Here is a 19430-nt window from a genome sequence, read left to right as displayed (position 1 = left end):
TTCCACGATCTAAAGTAACATTTCTGATATACTCAGTGAAAATGGGGGTTCAGCCCATGTCCCAATGCATGGAACTTCTGTTATCTCCTACGACCGAGGAATTATCATGAGTTACAGATCTCTCTCAGCTTAATAATTTCTACGGATGTCGCATCCACTTCTCCCCTACTTGTCCACCTGTTGAAATGCAATCCCAATATTGTGACCAGCTGGCACAATGTAGAGGTTTTGTGTGTGTTTGTGTATTTGTTCAGAGAGCTACCAAGTTATCTGGTGTATGCTTGTCTAACAATGCTTATGCCATTCGATTAGTGGTCTTCTTTACTCCTGAAGTATTTACATTTTGGCAGAACTTTCCTTTTTATAATTAGGCTAAATATTTGTTATATAAAGAAACTAAGCAGTTTGTGTTGTTATAGATTAATGTTATGTCACCATCAAGAAATATGTACCGAGTAGGGAACAAGTATTACCGTTACTTAAAATTTTGTTTGACTCCCGTCATTGCCTGTTTCCTGACTTATAAGTGAGAAATGTAATACAGAAAACATGATGATTATCTACGAAGGACAATGAGAATAAATATGTATGTGAAAAATCTACTTTGGTAGTGCTGTGTGGACTTCTTTAAAATTTACCCATTGCACAAAGCAACCATTAACATGAAACAGAAGGAGACTAGAGGTGCCGGCCGCGGTGGTCTAGCGGTTCTGGCGCTGCAGTCCGGAACCGCGGGACTGCTACGGTCGCAGGTTCGAATCCTGCCTCGGGCATGGGTGTGTGTGATGTCCTTAGGTTAGTTAGGTTTAAGTAGTTCTAAGTTCTAGGGGACTTATGACCACAGATGTTAAGTCCCATAGTGCTCAGAGCCATTTGAACCATTTGAGACTAGAGGCATTTATTCATGTGACAAGGTCAGTAAACTTTTTGTTCCTTATTGTAATTCAAAATACCTTGCTCCTCGAAGTCAAGAAGCCCGTTTCATAAACTCATTCAATAAAGCCGAAACACCTGTGATAATTATGCACTGAACATCAGTTGCACATCCAACAAAGTGTTACATTTTCATAAATATTTAACACTTATATAAAACATTCCTTTTTGTTTGGACATACAGAACACTCAAACATACACAAAATCATCTAAACATCTGCCTCTCACTCATGTTTATTAAAACATGACTGCTACGAAATTAGAATAAAGAAATGGGAATAGAGAGAATATTTAGTTTCTTTTGCATTAATACAAATTAATGTATTGTGCTGAGCCATTCTTTATTATCAAACAACACAAGGAATAAGACAAATTCAACAAACTTCACAAAACACAATAAAAGTTTTTGATAACTTGATAGTTTTCATAAGGATGTTACACACTTTGTAATTATGTGTGAGATTCAAACCTATATTCAGGAGTTAAAGGTTAACTGAACTATTACATTAACACACACAAAGATTTTCTCTCTGTACTGTGTGAGCTAATGTGGCTGCTGTAAATAGCTACATTCACAGGTATGGATGAAGTAGTAAAATCCACAGGTAAGAATAATTTTGTTTTCACAACTAAAATTATCATTTTAATTAGTAATAGTACACAGTTTTGTCAGTTTGAGTAAAATTCAGCTGTTATTGCTTTGCAAAACTCCATGAAATATAAGCTACACATGGAGTCATTTTGGAAACTGTTCCTAAAATTAAGATAGGGTTAAGTGGACCAGTAATTTTTGAGCTGTAGCAGATTGTTTCAATTAACCCCAAAAAATTGTTTATGGAAGAAAATAAATTTGATGCAAATGTGAAATAAATTCACATTTATAAAATTTGCACTTTCAATACAAAAACCTTTTCTTAAATTTTCTCTTTAGAAAAACCTAAAAATTGTCTATGTACAACACAAAATAGGTTATATGCTGTAACAGACCTGAAAAATCTTAAAATAAATAGCAAGTGGAGAGACATCAGACAGTCAAGCTGCAGTGCACGCTGATATTTCTCTTATTACATTGAAACACTGCACTGGGAGATTCAGAGCTGCAGGAGATACCTCAAAATTGAACTTTTACCATCAGAATGAACACCTACAAGGTATTTTTTCTTTTCTATGGATGAAGGGCATATGGTGGTCAGAAAATGTTTCAACATTCATGACAGCTCACCAAAACTTACTTTTGGGTCACAGCAAACAGAAGATTAAAATTGGGAAAACAGCCGAAGAAAGCTGGCTCGCTGCTTTTTGGCAGAGCCATAATCTGACACTACAGACACAGAGCAAATATTGAACAGTGGCTTTATTCCATAATAAATTGCGAGATAGAAAAGCAAGATTTTTAATTTGGTTCATGAGATGTTTACAATCTTGATGAGACAAGAGTGACGACAGTTCACGTGCCGTCTATAATACTGACCAAGAAACATAAGTCAAATATCTGCCCAGTAATTTTGCGTGCACGTATGTGTGTGTGTTCAACAGAATCTGTAGTAGCTACAGGAAAAGTAGTGCAACCTTTATTTGTTTTAGAGAAGTGGAGGAGAAGCCAATTGAAGGGGATGAGTGATGCATCAATATTAAAATATTTTGTGGAACATGCACCAAAATTAGTCTGGACAACCATAAGTCACACAATACTGATACCTTCAATTAAGTTTAAGGCAGTGACATTCTTTTGTTACCTTTTCCTACTCACAGCAGTCATGAGATGCAGCTCTTAGATTTGACAGTATTTGGACCTCTAAAGGCTTTTAACAGTGCATGCTCTTGATTTCACACGAACATCAGCCAATGCAATGAGGGTTAGCATAGACGATGCTGCACTTTTTAAATGTCCTTTGATATTTATGATCTTTCAACGTCTTTGAAGACTAGTGTCAGTGGTACTGAACCATTATGTTCAGAATATATTTACCAAACTGTTTTGTTATGCAACAGACAGACCTCTACCAGTTCAGTAAGAAACAGCAGATTGTTCACAGGAAGACGATGCAAACATACATGCATATGACATGTCAAAAGATCAACCTACAAAATTACATCTGTGCAAGTTTGGCCACATCCTAAGGTTGGTGAAACAATGGGAAGTAGTAAAAAATAGGAAAACTAACAACAGGACAAGAGCAAAGCCATTAGTAAAGAAGCATAAGTTACACAAGGTAAAGTATTCCACCAAATGCCAAATATTTGAAAATAAGCAAGCAATTCAAAGACTTATGTTCAGTATATTGACTCTTCTGTCACTAATCTGTAAAAGGATGCTGAACAAAATGTTGAATCCGTACAGAAAGATGATTTCACTGTAATTAAAGTATGAGGAAAAACTGCCACAAGTAGTCACAATTATGTTGTTGAAGTCATTAAAATGTGATGGCTGCTGTGAAGTTAAATTTTAGAACATACAGTAGCAGTTGCTATTACAAAATTTGGAGCTGCAGAGGAAGACACCACCATTGTTTCTCCATGTGAAATAATTGTCAAACTATCCAATCCAACACAGGGCATGATGGCTTGATATGATATCTGTTGTTGAAGTCAGCGTGCACTAGTTTTGTTACTGCTATGATTTCTCCCCATTCACACATCAAACACATTTGCTAATGTTGCAGCATGTTTTTATATTTAGTGTGCTGTCGTTTATTTATTTAACAGAAGTCCACTTAACCCCGACATATAGTCTAGTTAACAACCACAGGTGTTACGTTGTCCAAAATCAAGTTCAAAGTTCTTTCCAGTTCTATAAAATGAGTATGTATTGTTAAAATAGAAAGATTGAATTTTTTGTACTTTTTTATCCCAGATGCATGAATAAAAATTTTACAAACACATCTTTAATTTAAAACTTCAAGGAAAGACAAAAAAATTGTCCAGGTAATCCCTATTTTCACTACTTTTAAACATCACAAACAAGAAATGCATTTAAAACTATAAAATACTGCAATGAACAAACAAATCCAACGTAGAAAAAAACAGATCAGAAAAATTACCACTTAATGTAAGGATAATGCACTGACTGCAGAAATGGAACTTCATTTTGTGCCTGTTGAACCAAATCCACCAGAGCCACGATCAGTCTCTTCTAGTTCCTAGAAATAATAAATAGTCTTAATATTAGCTTCAACACGGAGAGAGTTTCAGCTATGAAATTAATTCCTGTCACAAATAACTGCAACACAAGAAAATAAACAGTGGACAATGGTCTTGTTCAAACAAGCAACACAGAAAAGTTCAGACATGTAATTTAAATAAATAAATAGTTACATTTCGTCCTTGATTTTGCATTGTTTGGAATAAAAAAACCTGTTTGACATAGCACAGAATTATACCCTAAAAGACAATTTAAGAATACTACAAAGAAAAACAAATTTTAAAGAATAAATACGGAAAAGTATATTTATTATGTTTTCTAATTTTATGTGCCAGTGATTTTATCAATTTCTGATGTGTGTATCTTTCTCTTCCTTTCCATGCACAAATGTTCGAGTTGTTAAAGTTCTGCATTTTACTGTGAAGAAGTATTTAGGATTATTGTTAAAGAACACCAATAAAGAAGCTTGCATTACCCATATAAAACTTCAGGACTAAAATCTCTCTTCTGGCCCTTAAACACAAAATTTAACAATCATTGAGGATAATTTCATTTTTTCACTTGACAATGGGCAAATGACAATAGATTTGGCCAGACGTTCAGGTTCTACCACCAAAGTAACTGAAATCAACGAGACCAACATATGAAGAAATCGCACAACTGACGCAAGGTGAGCATGAGCAGGGCTGGGAGAGAGGATGGTAATAAACCTATCATTACCCCATGGTGACCGACCACCACAAAAAGGAGAAACACTGTCCCTGTAAAGACAAGAGTGTTGGTTTACTATGCATATTTTCAGTTTTTATTTTGTGGAATTACCATCCGTGGCAGTGAACAAAGTGAAGCTTTTATTCAGATTAAGCGAACAGTAAGAATACTGTATAAAATAGATATTGGGCATCTCACAGAACATTATGAAGTGATACCTCTACAGATATCATTGGTGATCTTGCAGCTCTAGAAGAATGAAATTTTAGACCTTTAGCTGCTAATCAACACCTGTAAGCAGCTAAATCATCAGATCATTGGTGATCTTGCAGCTCTAGAAGAATGAAATTTTAGACCTTTAGCTGCTTACAGGTGTTGATAAGCAGCTAAAGGTCTAGATTTCATTATAATTTCACAGAACATTTGTTAACAACCGTTGAATTCTTCAGGGTGTATACATTGAGAAGGAAAAAATTTCCCAGATGAAAATACAATTTTTGCGTGTTAAGTGACAGTATACTTTTCCTCGGCACTGTAAAACTTATCTGTCCTTTGATGGTTTATGGTTTTATACACCGGCACTTTAGAGAATGAAACTCGGGGGGGGGGGGGGGGGGGGGGGGGGGGGGGATTTTTTTTGGGAAAGATCTTTGATGTGCAGCAACGTGTACACTACATATTTTCGTGTTACGAAGGTATAAATTCGAATTCCACCGAACACCACATTTTACTTTCCGAAGCATTGAAATCGGAGATTGTGACGTCTTTTGTAAGCCAGGCACAGCTCATGTCACGTGATCTCGCCAGCTTATGACAGCATAAAACACGTGATGTAGTCAGCCAACAGCAAGACCACTCTTAAGTAGTGCGAACACAAATAAGAAAAGTTAATGGTTTACATTAATATACATATTGTTGCTACAAGAAAAGCAAAGCTTTCACATATAATATTGGTCTCTAAGATTAATAAGCTGCAACAGAAGCTAAGCTTCCACATATAATGTCGACCTTTTTTGCGTGTGTTACAATTTAAGATTCATCACGTAACTGTGACAGTAACAGTTTTAATAATGACAAATGTCTGATCCCATGGATTCAAAATTCTTCTAGATGGTCGTTCCCAAAGAGTTGATTTTTAAATGAGAGTCAAACGCTTTGTGATTTAAGAAATTCGTCGTACATTATCACACATATTTCATCTTGCATAAAAGGAAATTTACTTTGAAAATAAAGCTTTTCAAACCACCATTCGCAATATTTTCCCGTGACTTGTTAGAAATAAGTTCATTTCAGCAGTTGCCAGAGAGCTCCAGATAACAGGCGTCACTGCACTTGCTCAGCTACGATGACGCAGGAAGCCCGTATTTTTGTATGTGTAAAACATTAAAAGATCTTTCATTAAAACGAATCTAATGTAAACAGCTGTCACGTCACGCTCATCGGAGGCAATTTGTTGTTAAGAAGCACTGCATAGTCTTCCTAAAGCCTTTGACACACTTTTCTGTTGGCAGACGCTTGTATGAGCGCTGTGTTTTGTTGTTGTATATGGCGCATTTCCTTTGCGACTTAAGTTTTCTGTTTTTTCTCTCGTTCATGTTTTGTTGCTGCAGTATTACTCTGCAGAAATTTTTTAAGTCCACTGTCTGGGTGTTACCCCGTAAGCGTGCTTGTTTACATACCGTACAGCATTGTATGTATTACAATTTACTCTTATCTCTATTGTAGACCTCTGGGATCTGGTGTGGACCCCACATACTTGAGCAATATTCTAGAACCAGCCACAAGAGTGATTTGTAAGTGATCTCTTCTGCAGATTCCTTGTATTTTGCCAGTATTCTACTAATAAACCGAAGTCTGCCACCTGCTTTACTCATGACTGAGCCAATGTGGTCAGACAAATCAACCTGGACTATTCTCCGGTCAATGCTCAGAAATTTTGTGGAGCAAATCAGATTTATACCAGTACATATCCCTACAAAATGTTACACCAGGTATTTGTATGAGTTGGCTGATTCCAATAGTAACTCACTGACATTGTGGCCATAGGATATTACATTTTTCATTTTGTTAAGTGCAAAACTTTACATTTTTGAACGTTTAGAGCAAGTTGCCAACCTCTACACCATCTTTAAATCTTATCGAGACCTCGACTGAATACTTATGCAGCTTCTTTTAGATGGTACTTCATTATAGATAACTGCATCATCTGCAAAAAGCCTGATTTTACTATTATCCGCAAGGTGATTAATATACAATATGAAGAGCGAGGGTCCCAGCACATTTAAGGTACTAATAACGTGATAAATTCCTGGCATTACACATTTGTAACACAGTGCATTACAAGGTTAATTTAATTTTACATACTACTACTACTACTACTACTACTACTACTACTACTACTACTACTACTACTACTACTAATAATAATAATAATAATAATTATTATTATTTATAGAATGTCAGACTAGCACAGTAATTGGGCCAACCTCGAAACCCACCATTATGGTAAAGTGTTTTGACGAACACCTTGAAATATTTCGTGAACCGCGTAGGGCATCACGAACCACAGGTTGGGAAATGATGCCATAGTAAAACGGGCAATTAAAACAAGAAAGAGTTCTATATTTAGGAAACTTCATAAACAAGCTTTAATGTGGTCTCTCGCAGAGGAACATTTAGCTTTGGCCAGGAGCATGTAGAAGAACTGTGGCCGAGTTTATAAAAATATTTGAACAAACTTTAGACAAGACACATGCCTACTGGAAGAGTCCATAACGGACAGGCCCTCCACGGCACACTGTTACAATTCAACTACCCGCATGTTTGCAGCCAGGCATCCACAAACAGAGGCAGACTGCTCATGCACATCACACAAGACACAGTGTGATGGGGATGCCTGCCAGGCAGCCTACACTGCCTGCACTTGCCGACAGATGAACTGATTGGAGCCTGTGTCCCATGGGACAGCAACGGAATAGCCTGCCTCCGTGGCATACACTCCAAAAAAACTTCTATAGAAGCATGTACTATTGCACAACAAGAATAAAACAAGACAAAGAGCAACAGACACAGAAATTCTATACGAAACACGTTTTTGCAGTCATAATAGCAATGCATGAAGCATTCAATGACTACTGTAGCAGAAGTTTAACGAAAGAGCTCACACAGAACCAAAAGGAAGCTTGTAATTTAAGGCTCAGACATTCAGACAGACAAATGAAAATGTGAGTGGTATACAGGATGGATGAAAAACAGTCCAATAGGGTCAGAGCAGCATAGGGGGCACCTAACCGGGCAAAATTTTGACGACCATAGGTAGGGAATTTACCAGTTCAGAACTACAGCTGTAAAACATCAGCCAATCACTGACTAGTCACTTCCGTGTAGTGCTGGGGAGGCAAGCACAGCAGCTGCTAGTTCCGTGCCACTGTGTGTTTGACTTTGGTATGACACCACACGGCTGACTGGCCTGACCACCACACATTTAAGTTTCCATCACTGGTGGCACCTGAAGATTAACATTTGGGCTTCAGGAACAGTTGTGCAATAAATAAGAAATTACTGGCAACTGAAACAGATTTTTATTCTATTAAGTTTCTGCTTTAGCTACTATAGCACATCACATTATATTTAGTTTTCCCTTCCAATTGGACACAACATAAAAATGGACATAAAGGAAAGAATAGCAGTGGGAATGAAATGTACGCGTTCCTCAGAGACATGCTCAGCTCTAAATCGATCTCAGTGAACACCGAGATGAAAATCTACAACACAGTGCGGGTCAGAAACTGTTGAGCATGACTAAGCGAGAAAAGGAAAAACTACTAATATTTGAAAGAAGAGTAATGAGGAAGATATGGGGACCAGTTTTAGGTAACAGAGAATGGCAGAGGAGGAGCAAAAACAGAGAAAATCTACCTTCTGATGTGACAACAAACTATCCTACAGAAGATAAAGAGCAAAAGAAAACAATGGGTGGCCCACGTAGCCTGTATGCCAAATGGAAGACAGGCAAAGATGACACTATAGGGGAAACCAAACACCAAATGCCCCAATGGACAAACAAGGCACGGCCAGATGGATGACCTGGCAAAGGACCTAGCAGCCCTGGGGACTGAAGACACCTGGAGGAACCGGGCAGTTTTTTTTATTATATGCAGTATTTTAAATAAATGCTAGTGATTATAACCCAAAGTTTCATATAATTAGCGACTCAGATTTTTGTGTTATCTCAATGGAAATCCTTGCTTCAGTTCTGGAAGACAATTAGTAATATTTTCATCTTAACAGAGCCAGAAATTAAAAGAGAATCAGCAGGTTTATTTTAAAATATTTTACTCTCTCACTGTGATGCTGTTCCCTAACATGGGATGAGTTGACTTCTGTAAGCAGCTGTAAATTTCCCTGACTATTACCAAACTGCTGTGAATGGTAGTGTTAGGACAGCTGAGATCTGGGTACCAGACACCCCTCAAGTAGTATCTTCACCTGTAGATCCTGCCATGTTTTTAGGATATATAGGCTCTATCAATAATTGTCCATTTGCCTGAGTGGCATGCTAGTGGTATGGCTAAGTGCCAGTCAGGGACCAGATACGATTTAGGGTGCTATACCAATCCCCTTAACCAACAACTTCAAGGTGCTGTTGGGTCTATTAGTTGTTGACAGTCAAGACACACACTGAATAATGGGGTCCCTTGTGGAAATGGCTGATGGGGTCAGGAAGCAACTACAGGTGTACCCTGTGTATGCCTGGGAGCCTCACTGACATGCTGTAGGCTCTTCTGTCATTCACTGAGAGAATAGTGTGCAACCAACAACAAATTGTGGCACACAGTGGAACAAGCAATGCAGAACATCTGGGCTCCAAGATCATACTGGTAGAGGAGGTCGAGAATACTATCCTTGCTCAAAGTTTCAATGAAGCTCCCAATTTGCAGCACTGTTCCTGGAACTGACAGGGGACACCTAATGCTGAGTAGATAAGAGTGGAAGGATTAGAGAACAGAATGTGACAGTTCAGTGACAAGCCAGGCTCAGGCTTTAACTTCCCAGAATTTTGCCATATGGCAGAGAGCTGTAGGGTACCTCTTCAAGTATCAGGTCTGCACTACTTGGTGCTACATACATCGGCCTAACTATGTGTGGGATGCATGTAAGGTCTTTTTCAGATTAGGCAATTCTACCATCCAGTACAGATAATGAAAGCTGCGGAAGACAAGTTTCGGTGTAAGATCACAGATACGCTCCTACCTAGAAGAGTATTAATACATACCAGCTGCTGCCCATAGAAATTACCGGTGCACTGTAATTTCTGTAACAGCTAGGAATCTAATCTCAGTGCAATTTTTCTGACTTACTTCATGATGCATTATTTCTGAGCAAAGAAATCTTTTAGTCAATTGTTCCCCTCTTCAGTACTTTGGAGAGCCGCTAGATGGATGTTACTTCTTCCACAAGGTGCTATGTGGCAAACATATTATAGATTTGATCAGTTCCTGCACAGTCATTGCTGCAGCGCACTTCTGTAGTTGTCCTGATCACAAATGTTTGTCATGAAATGGGGGACAGTTTGACTGCCAAAGAAATTCTGCAGCTGCTTTCAGAATTCAGTTCTGAAATTGACGATGATGGCTTTGAAACTGATGACAGCATTTCTGACACAGACAGTAATCTGCTGTTCTCCATCTTCTAAGCAGGAGCCACATAAAGAAGCCTAAAAAGTTTAAAACTTTTCAGTAATTGCAGAGGTCACTGTGGCCCGAGTGGAATGTGAGGCTCATATTGTACTAGGTACAGAAAATTGGTTAAACCCAAAAATGGTAGTGAGATACTTAGGGAAAGTATATTAGAAGGATACGCCAATGGTAAATGAAGGCAGTGTATGTCACAACATATAATACGCCACGATTGTCTAAGAAAGACTCGGTATTAAGGATAGGTATGACCTAACTGGATTATTCTACCACCGCCACTCACCTACAGATATAGCCAAAACCTTTACAGAAAACAGAAGTTCACTTACATGCAAGTTCCCATTTGTACTTTCATCTTTGGAGGAGACTTATCACCCATCAACTGGAAAAAATTCAGTTTTGTAAGTGGCAGTCATGACAAGATGTCCTACAAAATATTACTAAATGTGTTCACTAGAACAACAGACTGTTCGGAAGACCGCCACTGATGGTAATATACCAGATGTAATAGCAGCAAGTAAAGCTGACCTATCTGAGGATGTCCACATAGAAACTTGTATTTGTGCCCACTAAGCAGTTGTAGCAATAATGATAACCAAAATACTAAGTGCACCTAAAGCAAGCAGAAGTATTTGTACATCCAGCAAATTAGAGAGAGAGAGAGAGAGAGAGAGAGAGAGAGAGAGAGAGAGAGAGAGAGAGAGAGAGAGAGAGAGAGAGAGAGAGAGAGACGAGTGTATATTACTAAGGAACTCTTAAATATTTATCTGTGGAGTGCAGCACGTAGAGGAACTGTGGTTCACGTTTATTACCATGCACTGGATACGTATCTACCTAGTAGAACAGTGTGGCGGACAGTGATGTGCTGTTGGGGAGTGCGCAGGGACAAGGTGGAAAGAGGGTGGGGTAGCTATGTGCAGTTAGGATGTTAAATGGAGAGCAGCGGAGATGTGGGGAGTGGGATAGCAGAAAATGAGAGTAGTAGAAAGAGTGGAGGTGATAGAGGGAGGAGGGCTGTGTAGTGCCGGAATGGGAACAGAGAAGAGGCTCGACGGGAGAGGAAAATGAATAACAAAAGTTGAGGCCAGAAGGGTTATGTGAACATAAGATATATTGAAGGGGAAGTTCCCACCTGCGCAATTCAGAAAAGCTGGTGTCAGCGGGAAGGATCCATATGGCACAGGCTGTGAAGCAATCACTGAAATGAAGGATTCATGTTTGGCATAATGCTCAGCAACAGAGTGGTCCACTAGTTTTTTGGCCACAGTTTATCAGTGGCCATTCATGCGGACAAACAGCTTGTTTGTTGTCATGCCCACATAGAATGCAGAACTGGTTGCAGCTTAGCTCGTAGATTATATGACTAGCAGCCCTGCCTTTGATTGGATAGGTGATGTTTGGGACCGGACTGGAGTAGGTGGTGGTGGGAGGATGTGTAGGAAAGGTCTTGCATCTAGGTCTATTACAGGGGTATGAGCCATGAAGTAAGGAGTTGGGAGCACAGGTTGTGTTGTAATGGATGGGTGTATTGTGAAGATTCAGTGGGTGGCAGAATACCACTGTGGGATGGGTGGGAAGGATAGTGGGTATGACATTTCTCTGCCCTCCGCCTAACCTCCAGCTGCACATAGCTGCCCCACCCTCTGCCACCCCTAACCTACTATCCCTCCCCCTCCCTACCCCAGCCACCTCCTTATCCCCACCCAGTTGCCATTCCTCTCATTCATTGGTGCTGTTGCTCACAGTGTGGCCTCTGTTGCCTGAGACTGCAGTTATGTGTGTGCGAGTTGTGTTTGTGCGAGTGTGTATGCGCGTGTGGTCTAATTTTGACGAAGACCTGCCTGGCCGAGAGCTATATTTCTGACAGTCTTTTCGTTGTGCCTATCAGTGACTTAGTATCTTCACTATATGGTGAGTAGCAACACTTTTTCACAATATTATTACATTCAATCCTGGTTTTGCCAAAGAAATTCTAGTCATATGCAAAATCTGTAAGTGGTACCTAAGCAGCCAGACATTCATGTATTATGTGGGTGGAAATTTAGAGTAGCAATGCAAAAGTAGAAACACTGAACTCTGTTTTCTAAATATTCCTTTACAAATCGCAATCCAGGGGTACTGTCCCAATTTAATTCTCATACCACTGCGAGGATCAGTGACTTTTATTGCCAGTGGCGTTGAGAAACAAACAGCTGAAATTGAATAAAGCTCCAGTGCTCGGTGGAATCACTATCAGATTCTACACTGAAATTTTGGCCAATTTAACTCCTCTTAACTTTAATCTACCATGGATCTCTAAACAAAATCCGCCCAGTAATTTTTTTTTTCTTTTTGAGCCGTGGAGATGACACTGCAAACACCATTTTGAAGATGGTGATTTTGGAAATTTTTTAAATTGCTGTATCTCTCTAACATATCTAGATTTGTTAGTTTTTTTTTTTTTTTAATTCTATAGATAACTGCTTCATGATTACATTGGTAACTTCCATTTGGACATATCTGTCAAAAGTTCTTTTACTGTCACCTTTTGAATTGTTTTATAATTTAGTTTTTTTTGAAAATGTAAATCCAGAAAAGAGACTTCTGTTGATTAGTACCATGTAGTACTATATTCTCTGTACAGGAGAGCTCCCACTTTTACGATGGACAGGTTTTATTAAAAACATTTTTCAACTTTCTAGGGTAATGCATGTCTCCACTGAAGTTGTTCCCTACCAATTTGTTTGTTACAATGTTTATGTCTATTGTCTTTGTTGCAGTCATTTCTTATCACTTTCATTGTTGCAGATTTTTCTTACACTTCGTTGTAGTTTGTCAGTTTCTTTGTGGTTGTTCATTGCTGGTTTCTGTATTTTTGTTGTTCAACGCCAATTTACAATTACTGAAGAGGCTCTTAAGAAATCACACCATCCAGTGAGTTGTGTGTTTTCATGAGGAATTTGTGAGTTGATACAGTCGCAATGTATTTTGTGAAAAGGATTATTTTATGTGTCTTCTGACTATGAAGGTGAGATTTTTTCCTAGCCTGCCTGAATTGATATGGACTATGCCTATAGCGTATGAAGCAAAATTTATATGTGCAAAACGAATTTTTTTTTGTAGGGAGGATGCAACTTTTATCCTTTCGCCATCGGCAGATAAATACCTGAGGCGAGTCCCACCGAAGAGTGTTGGCACCCTTGCAGTTCATGTTTTATGTTAATGACCTCAAACTTTTTACAGATGATACCGTTGTCGATAGAGGGGTCCAGAACTTGTAGACACTTTGGTAGGCAGTGTCAATTGAACAAAATGTCATACCATTATAATTCTTGAACACTGAAAGTTTTTTTTTTTTGTTGTGTTCCAAGTGACCCCCATTAGCAGCCAAATAACACTGACTTAACTGTTGACCCAACTATGGCTGTCAGTGTTGCTGGCACGATAGCTGCACGGGATGCCTCAGCTTGCCGAGTGTAGCTTTCAAATTTTTACAAGTTGGTGCCTTATTTTAAAGGCCCGAAAATGTAAAATTATGCACTTCATAAAAAAACAGTACTCTATGACTATGTCATCAATGTACCACATTTTGATTCAGTCAACTCAAATACCTAGCTTTTATCACTTAACAGGAATATGAAAAAATGATTACAAAGGCTTAGTCATGAATAAAGCAGCTGACAGACATTGGTTTATATTGGAAGAATGCTAGGGAAATGCAGCCGGTCTATGAAGGAGATTGCTACAAAACACGTGTGTGACCTGTCTTAGGACACGGTTGGTATGTCAAGACCTGTACCATGTAGCACTGAAGTGGGATACTTAACGTATACAGAGAAGGGCAGCACAAATCATTACAGATTTATCTGACGTGGTAGAGTGCCAGAGAGGTGCTAAAGAAACTGAACTGGCAGAAGCAGACTTCCCTGAGAAAGCCTTGTAACGAAGTTTCAAGAACCTGGTTTATATGATGACTTAAAAATATAGAACCCCTAGATATCACTCTAAGGCATTGAAAAGACAAGATCAAATAAGTTAAAGCACACAGAGGTATGTAATTTTCTTCCAGTGCTCCTACAAGAATGTAATGAAAAGAAGCCCTAATAACTGACACAATGGGAAGAATGCTTGCCATGGCGGAACTTCATTGTGGTTTGCAGAGTATGACTGTGCATGAACAGCACATTCTAATTACCTGTAATAGTGTGTCGGGTTTACTCCTACAAGTGCAGCTACCAATTCTAAAGTGGCCAGACTTGAGATTTGAAGCACATTTGCAATAAGGATGGACTTCCGTATCATCAGACTAACCACACACTACTTGACATTTCAACAAATACAAAATGTGGGAAAGGGACGGAGAGGTGTAGTGTGTGCGTGTGTGTAAATTACTGTATTACTATCACTATAAATTTTAATAGTACCATGGGCTTCCCTTCCACAGTTGCAATTTGTGTGTTCATTCTTAACTAAATACGGTAGTTGACTGAATGCTGTGTGTCACACAGCACTAATCTTAGTAACAGTGTGAAGTACCCCAGCACTGGGATCAACTTTTTTTAAAACTATCTATAAGGTGATTTAGATTGAGGTCCTACGAATCAAACCCTGCAACCATTCACCTTGGTGGGTCCTTGTTTGCGAGTTATCCAGGGAGGGGGGACTCGGGAATTTTGCGTGATGCTCTTTGTTTATAAATAGTAAAAATTCATACACTGGTTGCATAGCATAATGGTTAAGGTATTAACCTCATAAGCAAAAGATTGTCAGTTTGAACACTGTCAGGTGCATTGAATTTCTATTATTTCTACATCTTCATTGAAATGACTGATCGCTGTTTTTATTCAAGTAATTGATTAACATGCAATTTGCTTTATTTGTATTTTTTGTCACATTTTAATTAATGTTTTATCTTTAACTGCTCTTATTTTTATCATTCTTTTCACACTTTGAATCTTTGTGCATGTAAATGTAATTATAATAATATATCATAATGTTTAAACAATTGAAAATCCCACCGTCAGTTAAAAAACAAAAGATGAAATAATCTATCTATATTGACTATAGAATGGTGTCAATGAGTTTTTCATTACAAGATTTGCATCTTTTTGGATGGCAGTCATTGTAGAAACATTTAAAACTTAAATTATTAATGTACTATGGAAAAATAACATGGATGATGATTTAAATGACAGCAGGGATTGTAAGTAAAATGAAATTAAAATGAGAAATAGAAATAATGAATGTAATAACATGGACAAAAAATGATAATTAACTGAAACCCTCAGCTGCCGACAGGTGGTGGTGTTATACCTCGATGGGGACAGCTGAAAATGTGTGCCCCGACCGGGACTTGAACCCAGGACCTCCTGCTTACATGGCAGAAGTTCTATCCATCTGAGCCACCGAGGAGACTGATGAATAGCACGACTGCAGGGACTTATCCCCTGCACGTTTCCTGTGAGACCCACATGCCCAACTGTCCACAATGTACATAAATAATGTTCCTAATACATATTTGCCCATCCACTCATTACTCATGCACACTAAGGAGAGGTTCCCGCAGGAGTTCGGGCAACCTGAGCGCATTCGCACAGACGAGTGTGTGTCTCACGGGCAGCGTGCAAGGGACAAGTTCCTTGCAGTCGTGCTACTCATCTGTGTCCTCAGTGGCTCAGATGGATAGAACGTCTGCCATGTAAGCAGGAGATCCCGGGTTCAAGTCCCGGTCAGGGCACACATTTTCAGTTGCCCCCATCGAGGTATATCAACAAAACCTGTTGGCAGCTGAGGGTTTCAACTGATAATCATTTATTCTAGAGAAGCTGCCCAGTCATCAATGGTATCCATTCATTTGAGAACAGTTACTATCTTCACATATGGACGAAACGAAAGCAATTAAATCAAACTTTAAACATAACAATAACCAAAATCATGTGAAAGTAGATTCCAAGTGGGGTAAAAGACTGCCAGGAAGAAAAATAAGCAAATGATGTATTTCATACAATGACTTAATATGAAGTGACAAACGAATATGAAAAAAATTTTGATCAGTCATTTTGATTAAGATTTAAAAATAAAAAAAGAACCTCAGGTCCTTTTGCACACGAGGTCAATACTTGAACCATTACGTTAGGTAACCAGTCTGAAGATTTTTACTATTTTCAAAGCTACAAAGCTTCAAGCAAAACTCTGAATTTTTTTTTTTTTCCATACTTGCAAACAAGGCGCCCCCCCCCCCCCCCCCCCCCACCAGGGTTAACTGCAGCAACAACTTTTTCACATTAGAATTCTGCACAATTTAGGATATTTATCTTATTGGAACTGGGAGTAGGCTTTAATTTCACAGATTTGACCTTTATTTTGAAGTTGAGTTTTACTGGCCACGATTTAAAAATCCTTTGATATATCACATCTGTCAAACTCTGAACCACCAAAGTGCATGGGAAAAGGTATGCCACATTTTGCCAATATTACGGCTCCCCACAAATTAAACTTCCTGGTAGATTAATCCCCACAAATGCATTTGTAAATGGATCATGAGAAGATTAATCACGTAAATGCCCCAGTAATTAGTCTGATCTTGTCTCTATGGGGTTTCACTGTATTCCTAGATTCATTGAAGTCCACTGTAGAAGCTAGGCAGGTTTTCATGGGATAGTTTTGTGTCTATCTTCAGAAGTCTGCCAGTTCAGTTCTTTCAGCAGCTTCTTAAGTATCCCATGGATCAAACAAACCTATGACCAATTGTGCTATTTCTTTTTTTTTAATGAATATCCCTGTTAGTTCTATTTAGTGTATGTCCCCACATTGAGGACTAAATCATTAATTTAATACAGTGTTTTAGCTTGCTCAAAATGAACCACATGTTATGGCATTATAACTATGTGTTTATTTTAACCCTATAGACAAAGAAATATTACTAATAAAATAGAGATGAAAGTTGCAAAATGCCTCTTTGTAGATGTGGTCAAACAAATTATGGGCAGGACTGGAGGTTCCAACTCCATTATCAATACATGCATTGTACTCTCAAGGAACTGTCATACAACTACTTTATTGCAATAATTTCTGCCACAAACAAGGACTTTCTGTGATCTAAACAAGGCCTACTTGGGACAAATGGCTGAACACCAGTTACAGTGAAGCTGCAGAAATTTGGATTTTGTCAGTATAATGACAAGAGAATTTTGTTACTCAGGGAGGCGCAAAATTGTGAAAATCTAATGTTGTTACAGTTTTATAAACAATACTGAAATTTATTATTTCTTGATGCTTCTGCCACAATTGGGCAGCCCATTGTTACCATCCTCAGACACCATACTGAGCCAGGCATTTATAACCAACCCAGGCATATTTTTAAAAACTAAATAACCAAGATCCTTCTATCTTGTTTACACAGCAGTGTTTGCAGAATCCACAACCAGCAACAAAATGTTGATATCAAAAGCTGAACTTTGCACTGAACAAAATGTGCAGTATTTTCATATGTCTTGTTGCTGAACAGCTGCTAAGTCCTCAAGCCATTGGAGGCTAAAGAAAGTTTAGCTCAACACAGTAACCAATAGTTAAGACACTTTGACAAATCTTCCCATCACAGAAGGCCAAACCATATTGTTGGAGCAAGTAGTTCTTGGACTTGAGTGACCAAAATACATTTTCTGCAAGTTTACATCCATAGCATTTACATAGGATTTATGTTCCAAATAACAATCTTGTCATACATCTCACACACAAAGCCAAATGTTTCAATTTTTATGAACTAAGTCAACAATATGGATGAAATAAATACAGTATATTAAATGTACCACAAATTTACTACCATGACTACAAAACACATGAAGCTTTATGTAGCATGTGTCTAAACAATATGCAGTGCTCAAGCTGTCAATAACAGAAAGGAAACGAAAAATGATACCTGAACTTCCTCCAGATCTGGATAGAATATCTGTTCACATATTAGCTGTGCTATTCTGTCGCCACGCTGAACGTTGAAGGGCTTATCCGAATGATTAAAAAGAACGACGCCAACATTTCCTCTGTAGTCCTCATCAACAACACCAGCTGTAACATAAGTGGGAGTTTTTTTTTGTTACTGATCACTGATGCTGTAACACAAGAAAGAATGGATTTCTGCATACTACCTCCGACGTCGATGTGATGTTTTAAAGCTAGACCTGACCGTGGAGCTATTCTCCCATAGCAACCTTTAGGCAGTTGTATCTTTATGTCAGTTTTCACAAGTTCTTTTCCACGTGGAGGGACGACTATATCATAAGCACTGCAAATAAGATGTGGAAGAGGAACGAATTAGAAAGACACAAATATGAAAATTAAAAACACTCTCTTAAGAAATTACTGTAAAGCAAACGTCTTTACTGGAAGAACACGAACAAAAGCAACTTCCATACAAACCTTTTCAGGTCATATCCCGCTGCTGTTGAAGATTCTTTCGAAGGAGCAAATGCATTTTCCGTTAGCTTCACAAACCGGAGTGTTGCAGTGGCAGTCGGCATCTGTCAAATTGTAGCGTACCGTGAACAACAAGATTAAAGCCTTCACGCACAAGAATCCCGGTCCTCTGCAACTGACACCTGCAGCTTTCGCGCGTAAACACTTCTTGGCGCGTTCGGCACACAGAATTCATATAACGTCTGTTGCCGCCGTTTTACTGCCAACTTTCAAATATGAAATGTTCCAGCATTTATTTTAGCAATAATCGACCTTTCCTTAAAAATTAATTGTATTGTCTTCTTGTAACAAAACAATACAGCCATTGCAGATGCTTAGAATGGTGCCTACAGTTAAATTTTAAGTACATATCTACTGTATACATAGATGAAATTACAAAATTCAATTTCAAATTCAGTGTTTTATATGTCAGAGCTTTAGCTCCACCTCTTGTAGGTAGTGTACTATTAAACTATTGATTTTTAGGTTATTCTCATTCGTTAATTTTTTAAATATTT

At 38.4% G+C, this 19430-nt stretch overlaps 1 protein-coding gene across 1 annotated transcript; it reads right to left on the bottom strand.

Moving 5' to 3' along the window:
• Nucleotides 1–1257: 1257 nt before the first annotated feature.
• LOC126100339 (deoxyuridine 5'-triphosphate nucleotidohydrolase-like) lies at nt 1258–19114 on the bottom strand. Its single transcript, XM_049910951.1, has 4 exons — nt 18877–19114; nt 18606–18742; nt 18380–18525; nt 1258–4073 (listed from the first exon to the last, which is right to left on the bottom strand). Exons 1-4 carry the CDS (start codon nt 18975–18977, stop codon nt 4017–4019), a joined length of 441 nt encoding a protein of 146 aa, XP_049766908.1. The 5' UTR covers nt 18978–19114; the 3' UTR covers nt 1258–4016.
• Between the last annotated feature and the right edge of the window lie 316 nt (nt 19115–19430).

The sequence above is a fragment of the Schistocerca cancellata genome, chromosome 9 (genome assembly GCF_023864275.1).
Source record: "Schistocerca cancellata isolate TAMUIC-IGC-003103 chromosome 9, iqSchCanc2.1, whole genome shotgun sequence".
Taxonomy (NCBI): domain Eukaryota; kingdom Metazoa; phylum Arthropoda; class Insecta; order Orthoptera; family Acrididae; genus Schistocerca; species Schistocerca cancellata.
This window is presented reverse-complemented; position numbering and strand designations above follow the sequence as displayed.